At 33.4% G+C, this 11,111-nt stretch overlaps 2 protein-coding genes across 2 annotated transcripts; both read right to left on the bottom strand.

Moving 5' to 3' along the window:
• Positions 1 to 455: 455 nt before the first annotated feature.
• Positions 456 to 1,655, bottom strand: LOC145276645 (chemotactile receptor for bitter tastants 1-like). Its single transcript, XM_080127836.1, has one exon. The coding sequence runs from the start codon at positions 1,653 to 1,655 to the stop codon at positions 456 to 458; it is 1,200 nt and encodes a 399-aa protein (XP_079983962.1).
• A 6,536-nt stretch (positions 1,656 to 8,191) lies between these two features.
• On the bottom strand, positions 8,192 to 9,253 carry LOC145276644 (chemotactile receptor for bitter tastants 1-like). Its single transcript, XM_080127835.1, has one exon. The coding sequence runs from the start codon at positions 9,251 to 9,253 to the stop codon at positions 8,192 to 8,194; it is 1,062 nt and encodes a 353-aa protein (XP_079983961.1).
• Between the last annotated feature and the right edge of the window lie 1,858 nt (positions 9,254 to 11,111).

Genomic DNA, 11,111 nt, shown 5'->3' with positions numbered 1-11,111 from the left:
CAGGGCATTTTTTCATGGAGACAACGAGACGCACCATAGTTACGAGGATTATCTGCTTTTCGCAGTCTTCAACGTAATTTTGTTACTGACTTTATCAGTTATCACGTTATTTTTACCCCATGTCTTCCACTTCCGGTAAACCTCTCAACCAATGAGATTTAGCCCACATATTTATTACTCATATACTCCAAGTAATTTTATCAGAAGCCATCAACAGCGGTTGGTTCTTCCTTCTTAAATTTGAAATATCATTCTATTTTGGTTATCCCCCACCTAATGTCGTAATAGCATTCACTTTTGTCTATCACAATTTAATTTGATTTAAATTCACCCATGCACGTCTATAAAAAAGTGTATTCGCTTGTCGATTTGTCACGCTTATGTTTTAAATTGAATTTTCCACGCTGTACTCACAGACTTAATAAGTGTATCTGAAGCGTAATATGTTTTTTTTTTTAATCAAGAATTGCTTCAACAAACAAACCAGTAAAAATGAAAGCGCACGTGACTGAAATGAACGTCATGATGTAACGAATCACTGACTCAATTTTCGAATAATTTATGCGATTCCGACCTTCCATATGTTTTGGTTTGGTTCCATCGTCGAAATACGCCCCTTTCTCGCTCTTCGCTTCGTCGCTGCAGGTGTGAGTTTGTATAACGTGTATTCGGCATTTGCAAGAGCCAATTTTGTTGACTGGGGTTGGTTGTCCGGATTTGCCCTTCCAGAATATCTGACTTGTGATAATAGTGCCGACTGCGGACATCCCGCTCAGAAATGTCAGAATTATGTGGCACAAAAATATCAGAGAAATCTCGTTCGGTTCCTTTGGCAACTGTTTATCAAGATCTCCAAGGTAGACGACATTTGATAGAAAAACCGTCGTGGCAAATGTTACCTTTTCTCCACTCTGAATAGGAAGATAGCTGATCATTAAATTCAGTACAAAGAAGATCAATAAAGGTAAAAGAGTGGATAAACATTGTAAATTAATTTTACGGACGAGAGTTATTGAGAGTAAACCCCGGCTACTATTGTGGTAGATTTTGACATCACAATGGAAGTTGATGTGCCAATTTTTGCGGCTTAAGTCAGTCCTGTTTTTGCAGCGTATGCTTTTAAACGTAGCCCTATGAATGTCATAGTCGTTGAAATAGAGCATTGTTTGACATACATGCCTGTCGAAGGGGTAAGCAGTTGCGTCTACGTCACAAAGAATGTTAAAATAAAGACTCCTCCACTGCGACACGACGCCGTTCTCATATAAATGGATTTTGATGTGATCCTTTGATATCATTTCGTTTTCCGTGTTATAGACGCTGATGGCTGGCGACCACATCTTAGTGGTGGATACCATGAGATCGGATATTTGGTAATCGCTCCGGTTCCAGAACAGTCTTTCATCACACCAGTTCAACATCAGGTAAGTTTGAACTTTTAATCGACCTTCAACGAGGTCAAAATCGTTCAATTTCACAATGGAGAGGATTAAGTCGATACCAATGGCCTCGCTCAAATTATTTAAAGGTCGTATATTATTATTGTATTTTTCCATGACAGAGTTTCGAAATGCGTATTCTTCTTGATACGTCCAGCTGCCAGCAGAAGAAATTAACGAAATATAAAAGACTGTTGTTAATACTGAGTAAGACATGACGGGTAATACTATAAACCGTGAAAGGCCCTTCGTGAGATTATATGTATGGATATGTGTATATATGCCTTTATCTTTAGTATATGGTCGAAGATAATATCACTAAGTAAAGGTTGAGATGAAAGTGCAGGAAATATATAGAATCAATGCTTAGTCGCATGAGAGGATATTGAAGCAACATCGATCAAGAGATGCGTGTTCAAATGTAATGTTAAGGAAGATAACCAAACAATTTTTCTATATGTTTACAACTTAAACTTGTTTAATTTGTTCGAGTAAACCTGGAAACAGAAGTCACCAGCCTAACTACTGCACACAAATTGATTTATTGTTTGATTTCTATACGTTTCCCATTGTTTGTATTATTTGTTAGCTAAAAAGCTTTTCCTGGGCGAAGTGAACTTAAACACTCTTTTATAAATTAACTATAGTCCGCCGATAAGCTATTGACATAGGTATATATTATACAAACTTAACATCTGTGTATTAAATACGTGTGTGTCTTTCCTATCACGTCTTTTGATAAAGAGGAGAAAGTATGCAAAGAAAAAAAAAAGAGAAACTAAAAGGATATCATTATTTGAAAATCACAAGTTCACGTTATCATCGATTTCCAATAAGAATACACGAAAAAGATTGCACAGAGAAAATTGTAAACTTTATTAACATTTTGTAGTTAAAAAAAAAAATTTATGACTAACATTTATTCATAAAATAAATTGTAAAACTATATTATATACTATTGTTTGTTCATTTATATAAACATTATTAACTACATATATGCATACACATTTCTGCTGCAAAACCTTTAGAGATGCAGCGTCAGTGGGCATTTTTTACGATGAAACCAGATTCCGAATAGCCATTGTTTCGTACAAAGTTTATGTATTATTTAATAAAAGCATTGCTAATCACAAAGAACGAAAAAGAAAGAAAGATCAAAAGAGAAAGTAGTGAAAAAACGTTTTAGAAGTAAAGAGGAAACTTTGCAGGAAAACTTTCATTGGAAAAAAACTGGCCTTAGGATGCTGTTTTTCTCTTATTTATTTTTTATTTTTTAAACAGTACTACACGTGCATGTGTTTTGCTGCTCTACATGTCATCAGCGTAATTTGCCCGTATTAGGGTTCAAACCTCGAACCATAAAATTTTTTAAAAAGTAATATTTATTTATTTATTTGTTTACGTCCTAAAAATATAGTCAATATTTCTTAGAGGAAACTAATTCATTGATCTCCTAGACGCTAATACCGAATATTTCATTATCGCTAAAAAGGCACCAATAAAATAATCGATAAACCTTTAAAAGCGATAAAAATTGCAAATAATATCAAATAATATCATAGCGTAACAGTATACGCACTCGATAGAACCAATGGTTTGAAGTTGGAGCCTTAGTATAGTCACACTACGCTGATGAGCTGTAGAGCAGCGAAACACGTGTACGCTGAGTACTGTTTTGAAAAATGTAAAAGAATAGTATGTACTAGCAGAAATTATGGAAATTCCACGATAATTAAAAGTTTTTAAAATACACTAGCGAGGAGGGGGGTGCCCACTTCCCCGCTAGTATATTTTTTCCGCCACTCGACTAGTGTATTTTTCTTCCGCTACCTTTTCAATATTTACGTAAAAGTGCTCAATGCATGATTAGGGCTTAGTTATATGTAAATATACGTATGTTATGCACACTACAGAGTCAGGCCTGTGTTTAATCTTTAGCTGATAAACCTTTTTGAATAAATTACAGACGTTTTTGTCTTTTTGTCTTGGCCATATATATATATATATATATATATATATATATATATATATATATATGTATGCATATATTATACATGTGTATATATATGCGTGTGAAAATCTGCGTATATATATACATATTTACGCACAAATATACATATACGTACACACACATATGTATATATACATATTATACATATATATATGTGTGTGTGTGTGTGTAAATGATAGGTGTATAGCTTCCTAGAGTGCTTGATAAATGAACAAAGCATGTATATAATGTTTATTCGTACAAACATCATTGGCTACATATGTTAGTGCATGTTTCAGAAGTTCCTCCTTTCAGAAGGATCAACTCATCAGTCGAAAAATCATTTTTAAGACAGGAATCAAGAACGTTTTTTTATATGTGAAAGATTATTTATCCACTTTTATTTTAAAGTTTTGGTCCTATAATATGGCCAGTCTGCAAGAGGCCCTGATATGCGTACATATAGTATGAATTATTTCATATTTGTAGTTTCCTTTAATGCATTCAACTGCAAAATTTATTGTATATTTTGCAAACCTCTTCCCTCTCATGCGAAGAATTGCATTCTTCGTAACTCAAGGAATAAGATTTTTTTTGTTTATTTGTACTCATTGTCGGATAATTTAAATTGTGTATACCTTCCTTACAAATTGATAATGATATATTGAATAAATTTTCAATAGCAATATATATATATATATATATATATATATATATATATATATATATATGAGCAAACAGTTAATAAAACATGTTAAAAAACACTTTGAAAAAGAGTTAAAAACATATTTAATCAGAAAAGGAAACACTTAATAAGTGGATAGTCCTTAATTTGCGGAATTTCGAAGAAATACTTTCCTTCTCATCAGAGAGTAGGAATTAGCAAAATGCGGGATCGGATTTTGCATACAAAAGTATTTGATGAAACTGCAAGTAAGTTAAAGATCTTACTTGATAACAAAAAGTGAAGCAGAGGGAATATGGTGAAGAAAAAGGTAATTTCACGTGAATGGATGACACACACACACATACACACATTCATATATATATATATATATATTTATATATATATATATATATATATACATGATTCCATATTTACACTTGGTATATTCTTCGGATCGATAATATCCAAAAATGCAGAATCGTTTATTCAGACTTGCATTCCTACTAGACGAATTTGGTTTGAAACAGAACTTTCAGTCATTTTGGAAATATCATCCGCGTAAGCAATGGCAGAAAACATAGCTCAATGAATCGGAATAAATGCTTAGTACAAAATTATTAAAACGTTTATCGCTAATTTGGAAATGGATATATACATATACAGGGTGACCCCAAAAAAAACAAAAGAGGCCATCTAGAACATATGCTGTAGAACGGAGAAAGAAAAATAGAAAAAAAAGGTCAAAGACCCTAAAGTTTTGATGTGATGTTTTGGATATAATAAACTAGTTATGATGAAAGTTTCATTTCATTCGGACAAAACAGTAAGAAACGGGGCCTAATTAGAGCTGGGGTCCGTTTTTTATGGGTCACCCTGTATATATCGACACACATAAACACACACACATATGTGGTACTTGTACAGTTTAATCAAAACATGAAAAGATTAACATATTGAAAAAGTTTATATTGTACGTATCCGTTATGGAATGAAGTTCTCCGAAAAAAAATTAACTTAATTTCATCAAGTAGTTTTTTTTTTTTACAGCGAAAAAACAATTTGTTATGATATCGAGCAAAAGGTTCGATTTTTTGGAAGAAAAGCTAGTGTTAAAGATGGGGAGGGAGTGTCGGCGATTTAAATGGAGTTATCTCTCCGTGGCGTTTTCTTGAAACGCAAACAAAAATGTAAAAATTCAAAGATGTGTACATTCAACGTGCTGTCATAAAAACGTGTTTTACCGCTGTAAAAAAACAAAAAAACTGCTCGATCAAATTAACTGATTTTTTTTTTTCGGAGATTTTCAGTCTAAAACGGATACATACGATATAACCTTTTTTTTCAATATTTGCATTTTTTTTATAACTTGATTAAGCTGTACAAGTACCACACACACACACACACACACACACATACACATATATATATATATGTATATATATGTGTGTGTGTGTGTATCATTAATATACTATCGTCTTTTGAAATACAGTTAAATATAGTAGAGGGCAATAACGTAAACGCATTAATTTGTAAGCCTAATTCGCATAACTATTTTTATTTCTGAATTAATGTTTAATGTTATTTTATTTGTAAATATATTTTACTATTTATTTGTGTATGCAATAGTTTGGTCGATGTTAATAGCTATGCATTATAGTGATTGAATAAAATAGATAGAATACTAAAACATTTCTTACGGCACAATACGAGCATTAATTTCTAAGGGAGATAATTCAAATAAAATCTTTTTTTTTTTTTTTGTAAATTGATCATTTTATATCCTTTCTCCAACTTAAAGTTATTCTGATTAGAAGTCATCTTCCCCCCAAATTGAAATGCAATATAAACTGGCCATAACAGAAACATAAATCAATGATATAAAAATCATCATTTTACACATTGCCAATTCTATTTTCCTATGATGGGGGCGATTTTCCATGCATTTATCCTCATTTTCATTTTGGCTTTCTTTGTAATTATTCATTGGGTTATTATTTGTTGTGTCTATGAACTGAGTTTCGGCCTCGTTTTTCGAGACACTTGCCATCCTTGCAAATTCAGCCTTCCAGGAAAGTTTACTCGTGATGATTGCTCCGACGGCCGACATTCCACTTAATAGAATCAAAATCAAATGACTCCAAAACAACAGCGGAATACTCGACGGTTCATTCGGCAATTGCTTCCCGACTTCCTCGAGATAAATGACATTCGAAAGGAACACGGTTGTCGCAAACGCAATTTTCTCTCCGCTCTCCACCGGGAGATAACCAACCATCATATTTAGAACGAGGAATATAAAAAGCGGGAGAAAGATTGAGAAACATTTGACGGGAGCGTTGCGATGAAGACGAATTTTCACGAATCCCGCGCTGAAGTTGTATTTATTAATAATGGAACACGATTTTGGAACATATTTAATCAGAAAAGGAAACACTTAATAAGTGGATAGTCATTAATTTGCAGAATTTCGAAGAAATACTTTCCTTCTCATCAGAGAGTAGGAATTAGCAAAATGCGGGATCGGATTTTGCATACAAAAGTATTTGATGAAACTGCAAGTAAGTTAAAGATCTTACTTGATAACAAAAAGTGAAGCAGAGGGAATATGGTGAAGAAAAAGGTAATTTCACGTGAATGGATGACACACACACACATACACACATTCATATATATATATATATATATATTTATATATATATATATATATACATGATTCCATATTTACACTTGGTATATTCTTCGGATCGATAATATCCAAAAATGCAGAATCGTTTATTCAGACTTGCATTCCTACTAGACGAATTTGGTTTGAAACAGAACTTTCAGTCATTTTGGAAATATCATCCGCGTAAGCAATGGCAGAAAACATAGCTCAATGAATCGGAATAAATGCTTAGTACAAAATTATTAAAACGTTTATCGCTAATTTGGAAATGGATATATACATATACAGGGTGACCCCAAAAAAAACAAAAGAGGCCATCTAGAACATATGCTGTAGAACGGAGAAAGAAAAATAGAAAAAAAAGGTCAAAGACCCTAAAGTTTTGATGTGATGTTTTGGATATAATAAACTAGTTATGATGAAAGTTTCATTTCATTCGGACAAAACAGTAAGAAACGGGGCCTAATTAGAGCTGGGGTCCGTTTTTTATGGGTCACCCTGTATATATCGACACACATAAACACACACACATATGTGGTACTTGTACAGTTTAATCAAAACATGAAAAGATTAACATATTGAAAAAGTTTATATTGTACGTATCCGTTATGGAATGAAGTTCTCCGAAAAAAAATTAACTTAATTTCATCAAGTAGTTTTTTTTTTTTTACAGCGAAAAAACAATTTGTTATGATATCGAGCAAAAGGTTCGATTTTTTGGAAGAAAAGCTAGTGTTAAAGATGGGGAGGGAGTGTCGGCGATTTAAATGGAGTTATCTCTCCGTGGCGTTTTCTTGAAACGCAAACAAAAATGTAAAAATTCAAAGATGTGTACATTCAACGTGCTGTCATAAAAACGTGTTTTACCGCTGTAAAAAAACAAAAAAACTGCTCGATCAAATTAACTGATTTTTTTTTTCGGAGATTTTCAGTCTAAAACGGATACATACGATATAACCTTTTTTTTCAATATTTGCATTTTTTTTATAACTTGATTAAGCTGTACAAGTACCACACACACACACACACACACACATACACATATATATATATATGTATATATATGTGTGTGTGTGTGTATCATTAATATACTATCGTCTTTTGAAATACAGTTAAATATAGTAGAGGGCAATAACGTAAACGCATTAATTTGTAAGCCTAATTCGCATAACTATTTTTATTTCTGAATTAATGTTTAATGTTATTTTATTTGTAAATATATTTTACTATTTATTTGTGTATGCAATAGTTTGGTCGATGTTAATAGCTATGCATTATAGTGATTGAATAAAATAGATAGAATACTAAAACATTTCTTACGGCACAATACGAGCATTAATTTCTAAGGGAGATAATTCAAATAAAATCTTTTTTTTTTTTTTTGTAAATTGATCATTTTATATCCTTTCTCCAACTTAAAGTTATTCTGATTAGAAGTCATCTTCCCCCCAAATTGAAATGCAATATAAACTGGCCATAACAGAAACATAAATCAATGATATAAAAATCATCATTTTACACATTGCCAATTCTATTTTCCTATGATGGGGGCGATTTTCCATGCATTTATCCTCATTTTCATTTTGGCTTTCTTTGTAATTATTCATTGGGTTATTATTTGTTGTGTCTATGAACTGAGTTTCGGCCTCGTTTTTCGAGACACTTGCCATCCTTGCAAATTCAGCCTTCCAGGAAAGTTTACTCGTGATGATTGCTCCGACGGCCGACATTCCACTTAATAGAATCAAAATCAAATGACTCCAAAACAACAGCGGAATACTCGACGGTTCATTCGGCAATTGCTTCCCGACTTCCTCGAGATAAATGACATTCGAAAGGAACACGGTTGTCGCAAACGCAATTTTCTCTCCGCTCTCCACCGGGAGATAACCAACCATCATATTTAGAACGAGGAATATAAAAAGCGGGAGAAAGATTGAGAAACATTTGACGGGAGCGTTGCGATGAAGACGAATTTTCACGAATCCCGCGCTGAAGTTGTATTTATTAATAATGGAACACGATTTTGAAACAATCCAGTTGCCTTTGTCATCATCATTAAATTCATCGCACGTAAGACTACGCAATCGCAGTTTTTTCATGTCATAGTCTTTGAAATAAATGTCCTTTGAACAAAAGTGCGTGTCGAACGGATACGCGTAGACGTTGATATTACAATGAATCTCAAAAAATAAATCGTTCCATTTCTGTGCCTGACCTTCGTAATTTATGGTCACGAGGTCCTTCCTGTTGTAGTTCAGTTGTTTTTCACCGAAATCCAAGTCGAATATTGGTGACCAAACCCTTTTAAGAAGAAGTTCAGTTACGTTGTACTTGCTTATGTTCCATGGCAATATCTGGTCATGCCACACAATGTTGGCATATGCTTCTATGGTTATTTTCCCGTTCACAATGTCGAACTTATATGCATTAACAAAAGACATGCAAACGTCAACTTCAACAATATCATCCATGTCTTTTAAAGGACGCATTTCCCTATTATAGTTATTATATAGTATCTTCCTGAAGTTGTATTCTTCCTGGTAGGTCCAGCAAGAAACCGAAGCAAAAAAGCACACGAGTAAGCAAAGCATATTTCCTGTTGGCAGCAATTTTAAATAATCATTCGAAGATGTCATATTCTCATGTGAATTATTTTTTTAAAATAATTGTTAAATGTAATATTCACTTGTCTGAAGCATGCACGGATTTCGCAAAGCGACGCCGAATATCAGTAGTTCTGTAGGTATGTCACGTTTAAACTTAGTCGTCTATACCTCATAATAACATAGCATTTGCATTGACAAACCCATAAATTGAATGAGTGATCGTTTAGTGTATCCGTTTCTGATTTTATATAGTTGTTTTACATGCGAAAGTCACATTCAAATATGTTTCGGAAATACAGAAAAAGGAAACGAAACGATTGCATAAAGCACATTGGAATGGTTTCAACTATTGCGCCCATTCCGTTTTATTTAACCTATTAAAAGGCGGGTGTTTGATCAGCAGCCATTCTTATTTGAAAACAAATAACATTTATTTGTACCATAGGCATTTATCTAATATCTTCCGGGTCAATAATTCTGTTATCTATTAGTAAGAACAGCTTTCCTGGTTGGATAAAAAGGTTCTGACAAATGAATATTGCCCAAACGAACATAATGTTTGTCATACGAACTTTCTATTCACATCTTAATAAAGACGCCCCATATGAAGAATCATCCGTTATTCATATTTACATTTGTTGGACGTAATGATACTTTAACGAATCGATACATTACCGACGCTTGTGTACACACACCAATATCAGTAGCAACATGATCCGATTTTTTTTTGTGTGCATTGACAAGTCAACTCTTACTTAGATCAATGACAACTCAAGGATACAGATTATTAAGATTGTCAGTTGGATGGTGAACCATGAGTGTATTGGAAACAAAAAGTGGGTTGAGCATAATTTGATTATTTAACCGGACAGCTCATTTTAATTAATTGACTAGCAGCCCCCCCCCCCACCGGCGTAGCTCGATCGTAAAATACGCATAAATATTATATTTTAATTAATATAAAAAATGGGACATGTGCATTTTTTTTACAAAGAAGTCATGAATTATCAAGGCTCAGAGGCCACTAGAGGATAAGGGTTAAAGAGTATATAGTAGTCAATGGGACAATATCATAGTAATCGTTAGTAGTGTAAATTTGGTAAATTGGATTACTTAAGGGGAACGGATCATCAAGAACTTGTTTACAGTGGACTTGGAGACGACCATATTGTAGTCAGCTGGAAAGCAGGAAAATGGAAGACAGTTCCACAGGTGTGCAGTTATAAGAAAACAGCTTTGTTCGTGGAATCTGCGTTTAAGTTTAGGCACAGATAAAGAGTGGGGGGCAATAGTAAGAGTGTTTTCAGCTAGACGCGTGTTTCTCGTAAATGTTTTGCGAGGGGGGGACATAGATTGAAGCTCAGACGAGAACTTGCCATGAAAATAACGATAAAGTAGAGACAGACTCGCAACGTCTCTTCTGCGAGAAAAGGTTGCAATGAATTGAAATGCAATTAGCAACATGTTCAGCTTTGAATGAACAAATATTTTGCTTTTCAGCACATATATTGAAAATGTTATTTAAACGTTATTTAGATGGTGCTTAAGAATCATAGATCGATCACCTGTGATTTTCCCCGTTGATAACTACTCGTCCTATCTGGTAGTAATATCCCGGAAAACTATTGAATTTATTCTGATATTGAACTACTCAGGTTGTATGATATCCTTTTTCTATGATTCTTAAGCACAATCTATATAACTTTTAAATAACAGTTTCAATATATGTGCTGAAAAGCAA

Source organism: Euprymna scolopes, chromosome 5, assembly GCF_053919585.1.
Source record: "Euprymna scolopes isolate OS-2025 chromosome 5, ASM5391958v1, whole genome shotgun sequence".
Classification (NCBI taxonomy): domain Eukaryota; kingdom Metazoa; phylum Mollusca; class Cephalopoda; order Sepiida; family Sepiolidae; genus Euprymna; species Euprymna scolopes.
The sequence above is the reverse complement of the archived record's forward strand: the minus strand, read 5'-3'. Positions and strand labels throughout refer to the sequence as shown.